Here is a 21,423-nt window from a genome sequence, read left to right on the forward strand (position 1 = left end):
AGGGGGCAGAAACCTTTAGACACCAGCTTTTTTGGGGGACAATTTCGCTAAAGGGGAGTGACCCCAACTGAAGGGGGTAACAGTCTTTCAGCTCTCTCCCGCACACTAAAGCGTCTTATACCACGGCAAGCAAGAGGACATTTGATTATTTTGGGTTTTGGTTTTACATTTGGGCCATTAGAGCTTGTCTAACTCTCAAAATTGTCCCACTTGGAATGGCGAGGGCTGCGCTTTTCGGACTTTGGGACCCTGCCATGTAGAAAAATCTATGAGACCTAGACGCATCTGAAAACTAAACATCTAGGTTAGTCCAGGCTGGTGTGCTTCACATGCACCCCGCACCATTTTCTTACCCACAATGCCCTGCAAACCTCTAAATTTGATTGAGATCACACATTTTTCTCACATTTTTGTGATGGAACCTTCCGGAATCTGCAGGAATCCACAAAATTCCTACCACCCAGCACTGTTGCATCTATACTGATAAAATTCTGCTGCACTTGTCAGCCTAAAAATGTTTTTTTTTTTCCTTTTCAAACTGGCCTTTTGGACCCGCTTTGGTTTCTCCTCATTTTTGACATGTTTTTTGGCTCTTTCCTGTCACAGGCACTTGGCCCACCTACACAAGCGTGGTATCATTTTTAACAGAATTCTGAGGGGAACGTTGGGAAAAATTTGTTTTTTTTTTTGTTTTAGCTAAATTTGAGGTTTGCTGAGGATTCTGTGTAAGAAAACACCGGGGGGGTCCACACGTCACACCTCCCTGGACTCTCTCAGGTGTGTAGTTTTCAGAAATGTTTGGTTTGGTATGTTTTCCCTATATGACTGCTGAGCCCGGGACCAAAAACGCACCCCCCACCTGGATTCCCCTAGGTGTCTAGTTTAAAAAAATGCATAGGTTTGGTAGGTTTCCCTAGGTGCCGGCTGAGCTAGAGGCCAAAATCCACAGCTAGGTACTTAAAAAAAAAAAACACATCAGATTTCAATGTAAAAATGTGATGTGTCCATGTTGCGTTTCCTGTTGCGTGCATTAGGCATCCCCACGCAAGTGAGGTACTATTTTTATTGGGAGACGTGGTTGAACACAGAATAGCAGAACAAGTGTTATTGGCCCTTGTTTTTCTCTACATTTTTTCCTTCCAAATGTAAGACTGTAAAAAAGACGACTATTTGAGAAATGCCCTGTAATTCACATGCTAGTATGGGCACCCGGGAATTCACAAATGTGCAGATAACCACTGCTTCTCAACACCTTATTTTGTGCCCTTTTTGGAAATACAGAGGTTTCCTTGATACCTATTTTTCACTCTTTATATTTCACCAAATGAATTGCTGTATACCAGGTGTACAATGAAAACCCATTGCAAGGTGCAGCTCTTTTATTGGCTCTGGATACCTAAGGTTTTTGATGAATATACAAGCCCAGTATATCCCCGCAACCAGAAGAGGGCCGCAGACGTATATTACTATTGAAAATCTGACATTGCAGGAAAAAGTTACAAAGTAAAAGGTGGAGAAAACTGCTTTTTTTTCACCTCAATTAAAAAATCTTTTTATTTCAGCTGTTATTTTTTGTAGGAAAACCTTGTAGGATCTACACAAGTAACATCCTTGGTGAATTCAGAATGTTGTCTACTTTGCAAAAATGTTTAGCTTTCTGGGATTCAGCATTGGTTTCACACCCATTTGTCACCAACTGGAAGAAGGCTAATAGCACAAAAAATAGTAAAAATAGGGTATGTCCCAGTAAAGTGCCAAAATTGTGTTGAAAAATGTGATTTTCTTATTCAAGTCTGCCTGTTCCTGAAAGCTGGGAATATGGTGATTTTAGCACTACAAACCCTTTGTTGATGCCATGTTCAGGGGATAAAACTACAGGCCTTCTTCTGCAGCCCTTTTTTTCCCTTTTTTTTTTTTTAAAGAAATGAAATTTTTGCTGTATTTTGGCTAATTTCTTGGTCTCCCCCAGGTACCTCTAGAATCCCCAGGATGTTGGAAGAAAAGGACGCAAATTTGGTGGGGGTAGCCTATGTGAACGAAAAGTTATGAGGGCCTAAGTGTGAACTTTCCCAATCAGCCAAAAAAGGTCTGGCACCTGAGGGGGAAAAGGCCTGGGAGCAAAGGTGTTAAAGAGGTGGGGCCATGGGGTTGACGAGCACCGAGGGGTTGCGCACAGCACTCCCCTCGGTGTGCATGTGTGTTTGGCCGGCTGTCACGGGCCAGCCAAACACACATGCACACAAGGGCTCTCTCCAACCCGGCACTGTGTTGATGTGTTGGAGAGAGCCTGCACAGGCTCTCAGTCTGCCTTGGAGTGCCCAGCCAGGGCACTCCAGCCAATCGTAACGCTGCTCTGAGCAGCGTCATGATTGGCTACAGGGCAGGCCTGAATCCTTCGCTGCACTGGGACGGAGACCGGCGGCACGGAAGTTCGCTTAAGGTACGTTTTTATTTATTTTATTGTTTTTATTTTTCTTTAATTCCCCCGCCACTATGCCCAGCCCCCAGCCGCGACTGCTCATCACCCATTCCAGCTTGTCTGTAAAAAGGATAGCAACGGGGATATTTGTGCGAAGCAATCACTGAAAGCAGGCTTAAAGATTTGTCTTTTGTTTTGTCTCTTGCACTCCACATATATTATAAAAGCAGATTCTTTGGCATACAAAGAGTTTTTTGATGCTGGTTGAAGACCTTTCTCATGCGTTCTCATCTGGTGTCTGATACAGAAAGTGTTCTTAGCATGACACTTGTCATGGTGCTGCCTGGACTACCACAAAGGAGCAAGTGGCTGAATAGTAAATTAGCCTTTGACAAGCATTTCTCTTTATATTGTAATGCTTCCATATTCGTTTAAAATTCTGTTAAGAGTTTCTAGAGTGAAATGTTTTTGAAAAATAAGCTCTGCCATTTGTAAATATTGAAAACATCGAATTCCGTGTTAATTTTGAGATATCATTTGTTTGCTTCCCCCAGTATTTTGAAATATGTTTTCTTTTGCCTTTAAAAGAAAAAAAACTAGTACTTTACAAACATTGACAAAGCCAATAGAGCAAACAAACCCTGCCTTATAAAGATGAGAGCTATTGCCTTTGCCCATGCTTGTTAAGAAAATGCTCCTTTTGTTCTAGTGGCCCTCCTGAATGGCATCCCTACAGCATGTGGACTGGGAAGCCCTGCATTACACCCATGGTGGTTATAGCTGCATTGAATAGATCCCAGTATAGTTTTATCTTAATACTTTCCATGGTTTGATGACTAACATTGCTTTACTTGATTCAGTATACCATGCCCCATGACTTTATCATACCATGCTTTCTTGGCTGTACGGTTAGCAAAGCAGCTTCATACTCTGATTAGAGTGACTTAACAGTATTTCTTCTTAAACCTCATGCAGGTTAAGAGATCTAACCTCAATATATGAACTTCAGCTTTACTGTTTAAAGATAAATTCAGTTTCTCGAAGGCTACTTACTTACTGCACACTAATTGAACTTTTAAGTTAATTTTTGTCTTTTCTCCGGTCTCTTTTTACCCAATCCAAGTACGCTTGTTTTCAAGAATATCACATTTCCCAGATCTAATACACGCCTATTGTCTTTCCAGCCGATACCATGGAACTATTGGGCTGCTTCTGATCGAACAGCCAGGTTTTGAGGTGTCTCCTGACGGAGAAAAAATGAATGAGTAATGAACAAGTACTTTGCATAGAAATTCTACTTTCTTTATCCAGTCACTTCCTCCTTATCAAACTCCAGGCGTCATCCATGGCAACCTCGGGGCCTGCTTTTGAGCCATTTGTTTAAAAAGCGGCATTCATGATAATCTGTCCCTGTGCAGTGCTCAAGGATCCTGTGTGTAAAAGTTCAATTAAATTCATGCAAACCAAATATGTTTTAAGTATAGCAACAAAAACATAGGTTTCATTAGCTGTTCATAGGTAGAGATTATGAAATATTCCCTTATTAGTTTGCTCTGCAGCAAGGATGTGTGCTGCAATAACAAAATGTATTGGTCGCTAGAAACACTGGAAGGAGATTTATGGCATTGGTACCATGTTGTCTGCTGCAAGCCCAGGAGTCCTGGTTGAATATCGAGGAGTGTGCATAGGGGTTGCAATTCTTTTGTTACCTTTGGCAATTTCCTGATTTCCCTTTACTCAGATGCTTTTTTTCGGAACACAAGCGTTAATAAGATAAAATCTGTTTCCAAAGTAATCGACTGGCAAGAACTGGCTGGTTATTTTGAAGACGCGTTGCTATTGGATAACAGTTCTGCATAATGGTGTGTATATTTGATGTTAGGTTTAAAGTGTGCCACTAATTAAATGAATGCAGTTTTTGATGAGTATGGAGTAGTGTATCAATCATAACTGAGAGTGTTTGCAATTTGGGTATTAAGAAGTGAAATAATGTTTTCTCCTGTTTATAATGGGTTGTTTTGTTTTTCAGAGCTCCCGAAATCATTCTTGGTTTGCCATTCTGTGAAGCCATTGATATGTGGTCACTGGGCTGTGTAATAGCCGAGCTCTTTCTTGGGTGGCCCCTTTATCCCGGTGCATCCGAATATGATCAGGTAAGAAAAAACCAGTTAAAACAGCGCTTGATGAGCAAGTCTTTCAATGTGGTGAAAATTGTTCTTAACAGAGAAGAAAGTATCTCCTAAATATAAATTGGAGGTTCTCCAGCAAATTTAACATTGGGGGCCTACCCGCATAGTTTTGGTATGGGTAGTTGGTCTTCTGTGGTAGGGAAGCTTACCTGGGTCCTATGATGCAGTTTGTCTTCAATTAGTTTGTATTTAAATTATGAAGTTATCCTTGCGTTTTGGAACTGCAGTTGTCTTCTTCAACCTGAATTATCTGTCCCTTTCGTTATATTTAATTATAAACTACTTATTGTCCCTTAATAATGGATTTTGCTTTGAGGCTACATGGTTCACATAATGTAATGACCTCTGTTTGTACAGCGTGATTTCTGAGAAACACGTGCCAAATTACATACAATTTCTCGCAAACTTAAGTAGTTGTCTTGCTGCTAGGACATTTGTCATTTGCTTGCCCAAGTTTGAAATCCTGCTTCAGGTAATATTACCTACTGCTTCACCAACTCCCTAGAATCGCCGGAGTGATGATCATTTGGTTGGCTGATGCATACCATAGGGAGTCAAACTCCTTGTGCAGCACATCAGTGCCATTGTGCCCAGGAGGAGAGAAAAGATTAAGCTCCGCTGGTGTTGCAACTGACTAGGAAGTTGTGACCTGCAACTGGTGTCCACCACCCACAATTGAAAAGCAGTGAGTTGCTACCTTCTGCTGTCCCTCAAATAGCTCCATCCCTGGGACCTTGAGAAACAGAGCAGGGCCGAACCAGTTGATGGTGTGTGAGGGAGGACTTGCCGTTTAATCCAGTGATTTCCCCTTCTGAGGGGTAACTGTTCAACATACCTAGAGGTATACATCATCCACAATTCCCAGAATCTTCCTCTTTTCATAAGCATTACATTCATAATGATTAATGCACATATTCATTGAAGATTACCTTAAATCATTTTTTTGGTTGTGAGCAAGAATTGTAACCTGTTATATTTACAGGATGGTTACATGGAAGCATTAGCGCCCATTCTGATGTGCTGTGTAGGGCATAACTAGACTACTGTATTTTAGCGAAGATACAGAAAAAGTGCAGTTCCATTGGTTTCTTTTCAAACAAAAACGTTGATGTAATTCTTAGAACTATTTGTTTGATGCAAAATGTTGACTTTTTTTCTCAACACATAAGGTGGACATACAAACATTCTGACAAGAATAGTTTGATAGCTTGTGGTCATCGTTTTGCTGAAGGGTGATGCTCTTCAAAACTAAATTCTAAAGCGAAAACCTACTTTAAAGCATATAGTTGGAAATGTATGTAAGTATAGAGTCGTTAATGGGTACACCTACGGCTTAGGAGCCACGTTAAGTTTCAAACATGCAACTATCAAAGGTGGTGAACGCCAAGAGCTACACAAATGTAGTTTAGCAATATTATGGATAACTGCACGTCTAAAGAGAATACATTGTTTAAAAAGCACCCACAGAGGCCTTATGGTTTTTGGCTGCACGTTTTCAAAACATCAAAATTATGTTGTAATGTATGAATTGGTGCCATTGTGAAGACATTTTATCAGACTTTGGACAGAATTAGATCAGAATAGGAAAGTACTTGTGTATATCATCAAATTACCATTTGCATATATTGACCACACACACAGTTGGTTATGTTGGCAGTCTTATAATAGGGCGAGGGATACATCTTGTTGTTTGTATGAATGTATATATATATATATATATATATATATTTATTTATATATATATATGTTCAATGGCATGTGTAGCTGCAGATACACGTGCTATGCATTATTCCACCATCTGGTGTTGGGCTCTGAGTGTTACAAGTTGTTTTTCTTCTAAGAAGTCTTTTCGGAGTCACAGGATCGAGTGACTCCTCTTCTCGGTCATGCTGCGCATGGGCATCAACTCCATTGTTAGATTGTTTTCTTTCCGCTGTCTGGTTCGGACAGTTTCCTCTCGGTCCGAGATTTTGAATCGGAATTTTTTTGAAAACTCTCTTAATCGTCGGTATTGTTTCGATCGCGTTTCCACCTAGCTTTGAACTGATAGTACCGTCGGAAACTAGATTTTGCCCTTCTGGGCGCGTGCGCCCGACTCAGGCCTGTTTGGGCCTACTGCATCGAAGCCTGATGGACCGGACTCCATTTCGATTTTGTCCTCAGTGCCACGCTAAATTTCCCTACACAGATCAACACCTTGTTTGTGATCTAGGTCTTTCTCCCGATCACAAAGAAGAAGACTGTGAGGCCTGTTGATTGTTTCAATCCAAGAACACCCTGCGTGATCGGAGAGCCAGAAGTTTCGAAATGGCTTCGAAAAGTACAGAACATCTCGACATTATGGAGGAAGAACAGGCGCAGACAGCGGTCTCCATCCGAGACACCAACTCCGAACAAGAATCGGAAGAGGATAGGCCTATCAGTGCTGGCCAGCATGTGAGTATGTCTGCCCCTATGCCCACATTTAAAGAACCATCAAAGGCCTTGGGTACACCACTGCCAGAGGGCCATGGTTCGACTCGAAAAAAGACTCTTGTCGACTGACCTTCGTGTTTGACGCCGAAAAAGGCCACTCCTCCTTCGACATCAGAGTCGAGTAAATCTGTAAAGAGTCCTGCCTCGGACTCGAGTAAGCATCCTCACTTGAAGTCGAAGCCTCCATGCCCTGCCTCGGAGCCGAAACAGCCAGCTTCCATCTTCAGAACCGAAAAAATCTTCTTATTCAGAAGAGCAAGGACTTTTGAGCCATCTCAAACAGAGTTCGAAATCACTGCATGAAAAATCTTATAGACCTTCTGATGAGGACACTGAGATCCAGCCTATCCTGAAGTTATGGATGAGACACAATCCAGAATTCACATCTACAATGAGACTGGCAGAATAGTTACTTCACCTCTTGTGCAAACCAAAAGGAAGCTGGCCTTTCAGGAACAATTAGACACTGCTCAACCACCAGCAAAAATGTATAAACAGAAGGAGAAGCCAGCACCTCCCTATACTTCTCTCCGCTGTTCACCACAGCTTTCCTTTTCACCTCCACCCACTAGCCCACCACCTTTACCTTCACAAACGCATTCGCAGTATTCACATGGTGATACAGTGGATCCTTGGGATCTATATGACCCAGATCCTATTCCTGAAAATTACCCTGATTTGTACCCCTCTAAACCTTCTCCACCAGAGGGCACTACTGCATACACGCAGGTTGTTTCCAGGGCAGCTGCTTACCATGGGCTACTTATGCATACTGAACCACTAGAAGAGGATTTCCTTTTTAACATCCACCCACTCTAGATATCAGTGCCTCCCCTATGTCACCTGGTATGGTTAAACATGCAGATCAAATTTTTTGTGAGCCAGTCAAAGCTAGAGTAATTACTCCGCGTATTGACCAAAAATACAAACCTGCACCTACAGACCCTGATTATATCACACACCAAGTTACTCTAGACTCAGTGGTAGTGAGTGCGTCTAAAAAGAGGGCTAATAGCCAATCATCAGGGGATGCTCCTCCTCCTGATAAGTAGAGTAGGAAATTTGATGCTGCTGGCAAGAGAGTGGCCACACAGGCGGCCAACCAATGGAGAATTGCAAACTCGCAAGCCCTGCTATTGAGATACGATAGAGTCCACGGGGACGAGATGCAAGAACTCCTACAGCACCTCCCGAAGTAACATCAGAAAAGGGTACAGCAGGTTGTAGAGGAGGGTCAGGCTATTAGCAATAATCAGATACGGTCTGACCTTGATGCTGCAGATACAGCAGCCAGAAGTGTCAATACTGCCATTACTATAAGACGACATGCATGGCTACATTCTTCTAGTTTTAAAACAGAAATCCAGCAGGCAGTACTCGCCTCTTGATAAAAAAGCATTTTGTTTGTCCCTGAAGTCAATACAGTCATAGAAAAACTGAAGAAAGACTCAGACACTGCCAAAGCAGTGGGAGCATTATACACAACACCGTATAGAGGCTCCTTTTGCAGGCTACAGTTTAGAGGAGGATTCAAGCCACAATCCACCGAGGCTTCTACCTCCCAGGCAAAGCAAGGACAGCAGCAGCAGCAATACCAGAGAGGGGGATTTAGAGGGTCTTAAAAAGGCCAATATTTTAGAAAACACAGGAAAGTTCCAAACCTCAAAACAAGCCACTATACCATCTAAACAGTGACTTGTTTACCAACCCTCAACCCCACACCTCTCCTGTGGGGGGAAGACTGCAGCAACTCCACTCCCTTTGGCAAAACATCACCACATACCATTGGGTGTTGTCAATTATCCGCAATGGCTATTGCCTAGAATTGATTTCTACCCCTCCAAACATTCCTCCACGTTACCACAGGCTGTCCCCAGAACACAATGTTCTATTACAACAAGAAATGCAATCGCTACTACTAAAACAAGCAATAGAATTGGTCCCACATTCTCAACAAGGAATAGAAGTATTCTCACTATACTTCCTTATTCCCCAAAAGGATGTCACTCTCAGGCCCATCCTAGACCTCAGAACTCTAAACCTATATATCCTGTCAGAACACTTGCACATGGTAACTCTGCAGGACGTCATTCCCCTACTACAAAAACAAGATTACATGACTGCATGACTGCATTAGACCTCAACGATGCGTATTTCCATATACCCATCCATCCAGCTCACAAATATACCTCAGGTTTGTCATAGCAGGAAAACATTAGCAGTTCAAAGTTCTACCATGGCATAACAACAGCTCCAAGGGTATTCACAAAATGTCTATCGGTAGTAGCAGCCTACCTAAGAAGACAGTATATACATGTCTTTCCATATTTAGACGATTGGCTAATAAAATCAAGCAATTTCATACAATGCCAACAACACACTCAATACGTAATAGAGACCTTACATACACTAGAGTTCTCATGTTCAACCAGCACAGGTACAACCTTACGTAGGTGCTATTTTAAATACACAAAGAGCCCTAGCATATCCAAATACACAAAGATACAAGCTTTCCTAAATCGCATACCACAAATAAAGCCAAATCAACAATGCACTGTAAGATTTACCATGAGAATCCTAGGAATGATGGCATCCTGCATAGCAATAGTACCTGATAGACACTACAGCAGTGCCTCTCACAACAGTGGGTCAATTGCAAGATCTAGTGTTGGTGTACAGCCAAACGCACAAGTCCCTTCAGTGGTGGAATCTCAGCAATTTAATGAAGGGGTAGTCATTTCAAGGCCCTGTGCCTGGGACCACAATAACAGATGCATCAATGCTAGGTTGGGGAGCTCATCTCAACAGCCGTACCATTCAAGGGGAATAGGATTCGGAACATAGCAATTTTCACATATACCATTAGAGTTATTAGCTGTATTCCTTGCCCTAAAAGTGTTTCAACCCCTTCTGAAACACAAGATTGTTCTGATAAAAACAGACAACATGACGACCATGTATTACCTCAAAAAAACAAAAAATTTGACGGTATTGTTTGCGTTCGGTATCGGGTTAGTTAACACAGATCAACACCGAATTAAAGAAGAGCTCCGGTAGCCCTTCGGGGCTTCTATCCCCCGGCGGGGCCGACTGCGTGCGTCTTCAAGGCTCATGGAACAGACCCCATTCCGCTTCTGCCCCGAATGCCACAACAAGTATCCTTACACAGATCAACATCTGGTCTGTAATTTGTGTTTGTCCCCCGAAAACAAAGAGGATACTTGCGAGGCCTGTCGGGCATTTCGGTCGAAGAAAACGCTAAGGGACCGGAGAGCACGAAGGCTTTAAATGGCATCGGCGCCGTCAGGACACCACGATGTCGAAGAAGAGGAGACTTTCTCCATTGCTGACTCTGACTCGAACGAGCCTGAAACGGAGCAGCCGGCGAAAACCGTGAGTAAACCAGCCCCGGCCAAAACTCACGGCAAAATCATGAAGGCCCAGGGGACGCCACCGCGACAGGCCATGGCTTAACCTGTAAAATCGGTGACCAACCATCGGCACCGAAAAAAGGCACACACGTGTCGAAGTCATCCGACTCCGGTCGAGATCCCGGCACAGAGTATACTCGACACCGAGAACCTGGCTCCGACCAAACTCAACATCGAGATACCGGCTCCGACCAAAGTCGGCACCAAGAGCTCGGCACCCCGAAACCGAAAAAAGTGGCTTCGGAGCCGAAAAAGACGGTTGAAAAAGTTTCGGTATAGAAACGTCCAGCTTCGGAGCCGAAAACAAGCTCCTACTCCGAAGAACAAGGCCTGTCAGCACAACTACAAGGCCATAAATTTGGACAAGAGCTAGAAGCGGGGGAGCCAGATTATACACAAAGAAGGCTCCATATTCAAAAGGAAACAGGGAAAATAAGAACTCTCCCTCCTATTAAGATGAAAAGGAAACTTGCTTTCCAAGACACAGAAAAACAACCAAAAGCAAAAGTGGCAAAAGAAGTAACTCCACCTCGTTCTTCGCCACAACCATCACCACACCACTCACCGCAACTGTCACCAATTGCACCCCCCCCCCCCCCCCCTATGATGCAATCTCCAACACACACAGGGATGAGCCAGGATGACCCAGATGCATGGGATCTATATGATGCACCAGTATCAGACAATAGTCCAGACTGCTACCCAACAAGGCTATCACCACCTGAAGACAGTACTGCTTACACGCAGGTGGTGTCCAGAGCAGCTGCTTTTCACAATGTGGCACTGCACGCTGAACCCATTGAGGATGACTTTTTATTTAATACTTTGTCGTCAACACACAGTCAGTACCAAAGTCTTCCAATGTTACCAGGGATGTTGAAACACACGAAACAAGTATTTCAAGAGCCCGTCAAAGGCAGAGCCATCACACCTAGGGTGGAGAAAAAGTACAAGCCTCCCCCTACAGATCCTGTGTACATCACGCAACAACTGACACCTGACTCAGTAGTAGTAGGCGCAGCACGTAAAAGGGCTAATTCACACACCTCTGGAGATGCACCACCACCTGACAAAGTCGAAAGTTTGATGCAGCAGGGAAAAGAGTTGCGGCACAGGCAGCCAATCAATGGCGCATTGCCAATTCACTGGCTTTATTGTCAAGATATGACAGAGCTCATTGGGATGAAATGCAGCACTTTATAGAGCATCTTCCCAAGGAGTTTCAAAAGCGTGCACAACAAGTGGTGGAGGAGGGCCAAAGTATCTCCAACAACCAGATACGATTGGCAATGGATGCAGCGGACACAGCCGCAAGAACTGTGAATACAGCATTCCAAAACGTAATACAAAGCATGCACCCAAACCAAAAGTATCAGGTAAAATTAGTGATGAAACTATTAGGCATGATGTCCTCATGCATAGCCATTGTCCCAAACGCAAGATTACACATGCGGCCCTTACAACAGTGCCTAGCAACACAATGGACACAAGCACAGGGTCAACTTCAAGATCTAGTGTTGATAGACCGCCAAACACACACCTCGCTTCAGTGGTGGAATCCTGTAAATTTAAACCAAGGGCGGCCTTTCCAAGACCTAGTGCCTCAATACGTGATCACAACAGATGCTTCCATGGTAGGGTGGGGAACACACCTCAACCAACACAGTATCCAGGGACAATGGGACACTCAGCAGAAACAACTTCATATAAATCGGCTAGAACTACTAGCAGACAATATGACAACAATGTATTACTTAAACAAACAGGGAGGCACACACTCATCACCCATCTTAGCACAGAAGATTTGGCATTGGGCGATTCACAATCACATTCGCCTAATAGCGCATTACATCCCAGGAATTCAAAACCAGTTGGCCTACAATCTCAGTCGAGATCACCAACAAATCCACAAATGGGAAATTCATCCCCAGATACTGCAAACCTACATCCAAAACTGGGGAACACCGCAAATAGACCTAGTCGCAACAAAAGAAAAGGCAAAATCCCAAAACTTTGCATCCAGGTGCCTCACTCCAAGGGCAATGCGTTATGGATGAGTTGGTCAGGGATATTTGCTTACGATTTTCCCCCTCTCCCACTCCTTCCGTATCTAGTAAACAAATTGAGTCAAAACAAACTCAAACTAATACTGATAGCACCAACTTGGGCGCGACAACCGTGGTACACAACACTACTAGATCTGTCAGTAGTGCCTCATATCAAACTACCAAACAGACCAGATCTGTTAACTCAACACAAACAGCAGATCAGACACCCGAATCCAGCATCGCTCAATCTAGCAATCTGGCTCCTGAAGTCTTAGAATTCGGACATCTAGACCTTACACAAGAATGTATGGAGGTCATCAAACAGGCTAGAAAACCTACTACAAGACATTGCTACGCAAATAAATGGAAACAATTTGTTTATTACTGTCATAATAATCAAATTCAGCCATTACACGCGTCCGCAAAAAACATTGTAAGCTACTTACTACACCTACAAAAATCTAAGTTAGCTTTCTCATCCATTAAAATACATCTCACAGCAATTTCTGCCTATCTGCAAATTACACATTCAACTTCACTATTTAGAATCCCAGTCATAAAAGCATTTATGGAGGGTCTAAAAAGGATCATTCCACCAAGAACACAGCCAGTTCCTTCGTGGAACCTCACTATTGTATTAACACGACTCATGGGTCCACCATTCGAACCCATGCACTCTTGTGAGATGCAATACTTAACCTGGAAAGTAGCCTTCCTAATAGCGATCACATCTCTCAGAAGAGTAAGTGAAATACAAGCCTTTACCATACAGGAACCCTTTATACAAATGCACAAACATAAAGTGGTTTTACGCACCAATCCCAAATTTTTGCCAAAAGTTATATCACCGTTCCACTTAAACCAAACAGTGGAACTCCCAGTGTTTTTATGTAATGCTCTTTCAGCTACAAACAGTTTCGCAAAACAAAACAATTGTTTGTAGCTTCCCAAAAACCTCATGCAGAAAATCCAATATCCAAACAAGGCATTGCCAGATGGATAGTTAAATGTATTCAAACCTGTTATGTTAAAGCAGAGAGAACTGCCTATTACACCAAAGGCACACTCCACTAGAAAGAAAGGTGCCACCATGGCCGTTCCAGGAAATATACCAATGACAGAAATCTGTAAGGCAGCCACATGGTCTACGCCTCATACATTCACTAAACATTACTGTGTGGATGTGTTAACAACACAACAAGCCATGGTAGGACAAGCAGTACTAAGAACATTATTTCAAACAACTTCAACTCCTACAGGCTAAACCACCGCTTTTGGGGAGATAACTGCTTACTAGTCTATGCACAGCATGTGTATCTGCAGCTACACATGCCATCGAATGGAAAATGTCACTTACCCAGTGTACATCTGTTCGTGGCATGGTACGCTGCAGATTCACATTCTCTGCTGAAGAAAGGATTGACCTAGAAACACGTGTCCAGAGATGATTTTATAATTTAAGGCCTGGAATAATGAAACTGCTTAAAGAATTCACTGAGAGTTGCTGGCTTTGCTTTTTCTTCCCGTTTATATAACCTGTTGGAAGTGCGCTTTCACATGAGGACAACTTCGTTTTTGATATTTAACCGGCCTGTCCAGTCGGGAAAGCAGCACCACTGCACATCGTAGCAGGTCTGTGTGACTAAAAATGGATTGTCATATAAGAGCAGTCAGGTTGGGATATTCACAGCAAATCTGACAATTTTACTTTGGATTCGCCTACAAAGGTTTTGCACTTTGGTTCATTATTTCGTTTGGCTCCAGCAACCCACTTGGGGCAAAATGAAAAAATTGCAGGACCACCACAACCAGCATGCACTGCTCACTTGAGAGGCCCACTGGGGCGGACTGGTATTTAAAGAGACTAATCAGGTGCCTGTTATTAGACAAGCTGAAGCCATGCCAGTCTTTTCAGTAAGAAAGAAATGCCTGGAACACTTCCAGCACTGGCTGCACCTATGAGGGTGAAACACTTTAATATTTTTCTCTGCTGAAGAAAGGATTGACCTAGAAACACGTGTCCAGAGATGATTTTATAACTTAAGGCCTGGAATAATGAAACTGCTTAAAGAATTCACTGTGAGTTGCTGGCTTTGCTTTTTCTTCCCATTTATATAACCTGTTGGGAGTGCGCTTTCACATGAAGACAACTTCGTTTTTGATGTGTGTGTGTGTGTGTATATATATATATATATATATATATATATATATATATATATATATATATATATATATAGAGAGAGAGAGATTATATGTGTATAGGTATATATATAGAGAGAGAGATTATATGTGTATAGGTATATAGAGATTGTGTGTATATATATATATATAGATAGATAGATAGATAGATATAGAGTGTGTGTGTGTGTGTGTGTATATATGAACAAGTTACTTACCTTTGGTAATGCTTTTTCTGGTGGATACAATAGCTACCTTATGAATTCTCCCATGCGCCAGCATCCGATGGAAAATCTTCTTCCCAACTCTCCAAGTCGACGAGGACGTCACAATTGCACGGCTCCATGTGACTCCGTCTGACGTCACCATGCCAATGAGAGGTCCTCGCCGGCGTGCTGACGTCAGTTTCACCCATTTTTTTACATGCCTGTGAGGCGAACAGGTGAAAACCGACCTCACAATAGCTCCAATAAATACATATATACATAAAACCACCATGATGCAATATAGTCAAAACCATCATTTTATATATAAAGAAAAACATCAATATGTATATACACCTATAAAACCACAAATCTTAGTGTAACCAGACAGGCATTGGGGAGGCGGGTGGGACTGTGAGGAATTCACAGGTAGCTATTGTATCCACCAGAAAAAAGTGTTATCGAAGGTAAGTAACTTGTTCTTCTGATGGATACAACTAGCTACCTGTGAATTGAATTCCCAAAGCAGTACCGCACTCGGAGGTGGGTGTCTGACTGGTTACACCAAGAAGTCCTGCAATACAGATCGTCCAAACTGGCCGTCCCTCCTAACCTCCGAGTCCATCAGTAATGCTTTGCAAAGGTGTGGAGGTACGCCCAAGTTGCTGCCTTGCAAATATCCACCTCTGGAACCCCTCTTGCCAGGGCCGAAGTTGCGGACTGAGCCCTGGTGGAATAGGCTCTGATACCCTAAGGGGAAACTTTCTTTGCCAACAAGTAGCAAATCTTGATACAAAGAATAACCCACCTGGAGATTGTTCTTTTATGGACTACTCTGCCCTTCCTCTGTCCACGAACAGCAGGTCCTCCAGGCGAAAATCTTTCATCCTTTCAATATAAAAACTAAGAACCCTTTTAGGGTCCAAATGATGAAGCCTCTCTCCTCCTTCGAGGGGTGAGGAGGAGGGTAGAAAGATGGAAGGGTAATGGTCTGCCCAATATGAAAAGGGGTGATAACTTTTGGTAGGAAGCCACCCTAGTTTTCAACACCACTTTATCAGGAAAGGACAATGTAAAGGGGGGTTTAACAGAAAGAGCTTGAAGCTCACCAACCCGCCTAGCCGAGGTTATAGCAATGAGAAAAACTGTTTTAAGCACCAGAAACCTTAGCAGGCAAGAGTGCATGGGTTCGAAAGGTGACCCCTTTAAAAATGTTAAAACAAGATTCAGGTCCCACTGAGGCATATGAAAAGGAATGGGAGGAAACCTATTAACCAAACCTTTCAAGAACCTAATCATATTAGGCGATTTAAACAAGGAGGGCTGATCTGGGAGGCAAAGAAAGGTTGACCGAGCAGCCAAATAACCCTTAACAATAGCCACTGCACAACCCTTCTTTGCTAAATCTAAAGCAAATAATAAAATATTGGAGGAGGGCCCTCAAAGGATCAGTTTGCTTTTCTCCACACGAGCCACAAATTTAGCCCACCTGCCGGCATAAACGGTCTTAGTGGAGTGTCGCCTGGCCGATAAAGTAACATCCACTACATCTGGTGGGAGAGAAAAAGAACTCTGGTTGCCCCGTTCAATCTCCAGGCATGAAGGTGCAGGCTCTGGAGGTGGGGGTGTAGAACCTGCCCCTGCGACTGTGAGAGGAGATCTGCCCTGAGAGGGAGACGGAGCGGAGGGCACAGTGAGAGTTTGAGAAGGTCTGTGTACCACCCCCTTCTTGGCCAATCCAGGGCTATTAAAATTACCTGAGGCCGATCTTGGCGAATCATCCTGAGAACCCGATGTAGGAAGTTGGCACTGTATGTACTATTTCAAAGTAAGAAATAGCATGCACAGAGTCCAAGGGTTCCCCTTAGAGGTAAGATAATGGCAAAAAGAGATAATTCTAATGCTCTATTTTGTGGTAGTGTGGTCGAGCAGTAGGCTTATCAGAGGTTAGTGTTAAGCATTTGTTGTACACACACAGGCAATAAATGAGGAACACACACTCAAAGACAATTCCAGGCCAATAGGTTTTTATATAGAAAAATGCATTTTCTTAGTTTATTTTAAGAACCACAAGTTCAAGATTTACAAACAATACTTTAAATGAAAGGTATTTCACTTGGGAACTTCAGGAACTTTGAATTAGCAAAATAGCATATACAGTTTTCACACAAATGGCATTAAGCTATTTTAAAACTGGACACAGTGCAATTTTCAACAGTTCCTGAGGGAGGTAAGTGTTTGTTAGTTCCGCAGGTAAGTAAACCACCTACAGGGCTCAAAGTTGGGTCCAAGGTAGCCCACCTTTGGGGGTTCAGGGCTACCCCAAAGTTACCACACCAGCAGCTCAGGGCCGGTCAGATGCAGAGGTCAAAGCGGTGCCCAAAACACACAGGCTTCAATGGAGAAGGGGGTGCCCCGGTTCCAGTCTGCCAGCAGGTAAGTACCTGCGTCTTCGGAGGGCAGACCAGGGGGGTTTTGTAGGGCACCGGGGGGGACACAAGTCAGCACAAAAAGTACACCCTCAGCGGCACGGGGGCGGCCGGGTGCAGTGTGCAAACAGGCGTCGGGTCTGCAATGTAGTCCAATGGGAGACCTAGGGGTCTCTTCAGCGATGCAAGGGGAGGGGGGTTCCTCGTGGTAGCCACCACCTGGGCAAGGAAAAGGGCCACTTGGGGGTCTCTCCTGCACTGGATGTCAGATCCTTCAGGTCCTGGGGGCTGCGGGTGCAGTGTCCTTACCAGGCGTCGGGTCTTTGAAGCAGGCAGTCGCGGTCAGGGGGAGCCTCTGGATTCCCTCTGCAGGCGTCGCTGTGGGGGTTCAGGGGGGGGGTCAACTCTGGCTACTCACGGGCTCGCAGTCGCCGGGGAGTCCTCCCTGTAGTATTTGTTCTCCACAAGTTGAGCCGGGGGCGTCGGGTGCCGAGTGCAAAGTCTCACGCTTCCGGCGGGAAACGTGTATTCTTTCAAAGTTGCTTCTTTGTTGCAAAGATGTTTCTTCTTTGGAGCAGAGCCGCTGTCCTCGGGAGTTCTTGGTCCTTTTAGATGCAGGGTAGTCCTCTGAGGCTTCAGAGGTCGCTGGACCCTGTGGACGCGTCGCTGTAGCAGTTCTTATGAAGTGGGGAGACTGGCCGGTAGAGCTGGGGCCAAAGCAGTTGGTGTCTCCGTCTTCTCTGCAGGATTTTCAGCTCAGCAGTCCTTCTTCGTCTTAGGTTGCAGGAATCTATCTTGCTGGGTTCTGGGAGCCCCTAAATACTAGATTTAGGGGTGTGTTTAGGTCTGGGGGGTTAGTAGCCAATGGCTACTAGCCCTGAGGGTGGCTACACCCTCTTTGTGCCTCCTCCCTGAGGGGAGGGGGGCACATCCCTAATCCTATTGGGGGAATCCTCCATCTGAAAGATGGAGGATTTCTAAAAGTCAGTCCCCTCAGCTCAGGACACCTTAGGGGCTGTCCTGACTGGCCAGTGACTCCTCCTTGTTTTTCTCATTATCTCCTCCGGCCTTTCCGCCAAAAGTGGGGCCGTGGCCGGAGGGGGCGGGCAACTCCCCTAGCTGCAGTTCCCTGGGGTGCTGTAATATAGGGGGTGAGCCTTTGAGGCTCACCGCCAGGTGTTACAGTGCCTGCAGAGGGAGGTGAGAGGCACCTCCACCCAGTACAGACTTTGTTACTAGCCACAGAGTGACAAAGGCACTCTCCCCATGTGGCCAGCAGCATGTCTGGTGTGTGGCAGGCTGCTAAAACTAGTCAGCCCACACTGGTAGTCGGGTATGGTTTCAGGGGGCATCTCTAAGATGCCCTCTGGGGTGTATATCACAATAAAATGTACACTGGCATCAGTGTGCATTTATTGTGCTGAGAAGTTTGATACCAAACTTCACAGTTTTCAGTGTAGCCATTATGGTGCTGTGGAGTTCGTGCATGACAGACTCCCAGACCATATACTCTTATTGCTACCCTGCACTTACAATGTCTAAGGTTTTGCTTAGACACTGTAGGGGCATAGTGCTCATGCACTTATGCCCTCACCTATGGTATAGTGCACCCTGCCTTAGGGCTGCAAGGCCTACTAGAGGGGTGACTTATCTATGCCATAGGCAGTGTGAAGTTGGCATGGCACCCTGAGGGGAGTGCCATGCCGACTTAGTCATTTTATCCCCACCAGCACACACAATCTGGCAAGCAGTGTGTCTGTGCTGAGTGAGGGGTCCCCAGGGTGGCATAAGACATGCTGCAGCCCTTAGAGACCTTCCCTGGCATCAGGGCCCTTGGTAACGGGTAACAGTTACAAAGGACTTACCTGAATGCCAGGGTGTGCCAATGGTGGGAACAAAGGTACAGGTTAGGGAAAGAACACTGCTGCTGGGGCCTGGTTAGCAGGCCTCAGCACACTTTCAAATCATAACTTGGCATCAGCACAGGCAAAAAGTCAGGGGGTAACCATGCCAAGGAGGCATTTCCTTACACCTGAGGAATCAAAGGTATGGGGGAAATGAGTAAAGCAACTGGTCGCACCAAGAGATCTGAATCGCATCCCCCTAAAGCTCCTTGCACGGATACTGGAGACTGCAGAATAACGGGAGGTGCGTTTTCTCCCGAGTGGCAAACAGATCTATCCTTGGAGAACCCCACATCTGAAAGATGTGTAGGACCAGATCCGGATAGAGACGCCACTCGTGATCGGCTGAAAAATGTCGACTGAGTGTCCACATGTACGTTGAGCACTCCGGCCAGATGATTCGCTACCAAGCGAATCCGATGGTCCCGAAGCCAGAACCAGAGTTGCAGAGCTTCTCTGCAGAGAAGATACGACCTTATTCCTCCCTGCTTGTTTATATACCACATCACAGTAGTGTTGTCCATCAGGATCTGAACTGACTGACTGTGAAGGGACGGGAGGAAGGCCTTGAGAGCCAGACGTATCGCCTGCAATTCTAACAGATTGATATGATAAGTCTATTCCACTCTACACCAACGACCCTTGAGCTCCAGGTCCCCATGATGAGCTTCCCACCTTAGAGTGGAAGCATCAGTCATCACCGTGGCCACCGGAGGCGGCAGTGAAAACGGCCTTCCTTGAGAAAGGTTGCCGTCCACAGCCCACCATTGTAGATCCGCTGCAGCGTCTTTGGAGATCGTTATCGACTCCTCGAGATCCCCTTTGTGTTGAAACCACTGCTTGCGGAGGCACCATTGGAGAGCCCTCATGTGCCAACATGCATGAGTGACCAACAGAATGCAAGAAGTGAACAGTATGAGCAGGCGTAAGACCTTGAGGACTGGAACAACCGCTCCATTTTGAAACATTGGAATCAATGCCTGAATGTCCTGAATCCGCTGAGGTGGAGGATAGGCCTGATTTAATATAATATCCAGTACTGCCCCTATGAACAGGAGGCGTTGAGAGGGCTCCAGGTGAGACTTGAGTACATTTATCGTAAAACACGGACTGAACAACAACTGAGTTGTCATCTGCAAGTGATGCAACACAAGCTCTGGAGACTTGGCTTTGATCAACCAATCCTTGATCAACCAATTGTCCAGGTAAGGGAATACCGATATCCCCTTCCTTCTGAGGCTTGATGCCACCACTGCCATCACCTTTGTGAATGATGAAGTAAGACCAAAGGGAAGGGGACCGCAAATTGGTAGTGTTGCGACCCCACCACAAACCCGAGATACTTTCAGTGCGATTTGAGTATAGGGATATAAAAGTAAGCATCCTGCAAGTCGACAGGCACCATCCACTCTTCTTTTTCAGCGCCATAAGTACCTGTGCCAGTGTCAGCATCTTGAATTTTTCATGTTTGAGGAACCAATAAAAAATCCTCAGGTCTAAGATTGGTCTCAAACGAGCGTCCTTCTTGGGGATCAGGAAGTATCTTGAATAACAACCCTGACCCCTTTCCCGCTCCGGAACCAACTCTACTGCACCTTTTGACAACAGGATTTGAACCACCTGCTGCAACAACAGGAGATGGTCTTCTGAACAAAACGAGGGACGGGGAAGGAAGGAAGGAAGGGAGGGAGAAACTCCTGAAAAGGGAGAGCATATCCTTTCCTCACAATGTTGAGAGGAGTCTGATGTAATGAGCTCCCACTTGTGGAGAAAAAGACGTAATCTTCTCCCTACAGGAGTCCGCTTTAGCACCAAAAAGTTTCTCTCCATCAAAGGGCAAATCCAATAAAGCAGTCTGCACATCAGAAGAAAAACCAGAGGACCTCAACCAAGCGTGCCTCCTGGTAGCAATAGAGGTACCCATTGCCCTGGGCACCGAGTCTGTGGAATCCAGACCAGACTGGATTATCTGTTTTGCTGCAGCCTGAGCATCAGATAGAAGTTCACCAAATTGACCCTGCACATCCTGCGACAGGTCAGGAACCATAGCCCTAGCCGAGACCATCAGGGCGTCAAAGTATCTACCAAGAACACAGGTAGCATTCGCAGCCTTGAGAGCCATGCTGCAAGAAGAGAAATGTTTCTTT

The 21,423-nt window shown here is 44.8% G+C and overlaps 1 protein-coding gene across 8 annotated transcripts in view; it reads left to right on the plus strand.

The window, feature by feature from the left end:
- The window catches only part of HIPK1 (homeodomain interacting protein kinase 1), a 504,680-nt gene that overhangs the window by 214,724 nt on the left and 268,533 nt on the right, over positions 1-21,423 (plus strand). For all 8 annotated transcript variants that reach the window (XM_069238726.1, XM_069238723.1, XM_069238721.1 and 5 more), the window contains one exon: positions 4,449-4,572. In XM_069238726.1, the coding sequence (XP_069094827.1) occupies positions 4,449-4,572 (124 nt within the window). The remainder of the gene's footprint in view (positions 1-4,448; positions 4,573-21,423) is intronic.

Source organism: Pleurodeles waltl, chromosome 6 (genome assembly GCF_031143425.1).
Source record: "Pleurodeles waltl isolate 20211129_DDA chromosome 6, aPleWal1.hap1.20221129, whole genome shotgun sequence".
Lineage (NCBI taxonomy): Eukaryota > Metazoa > Chordata > Amphibia > Caudata > Salamandridae > Pleurodeles > Pleurodeles waltl.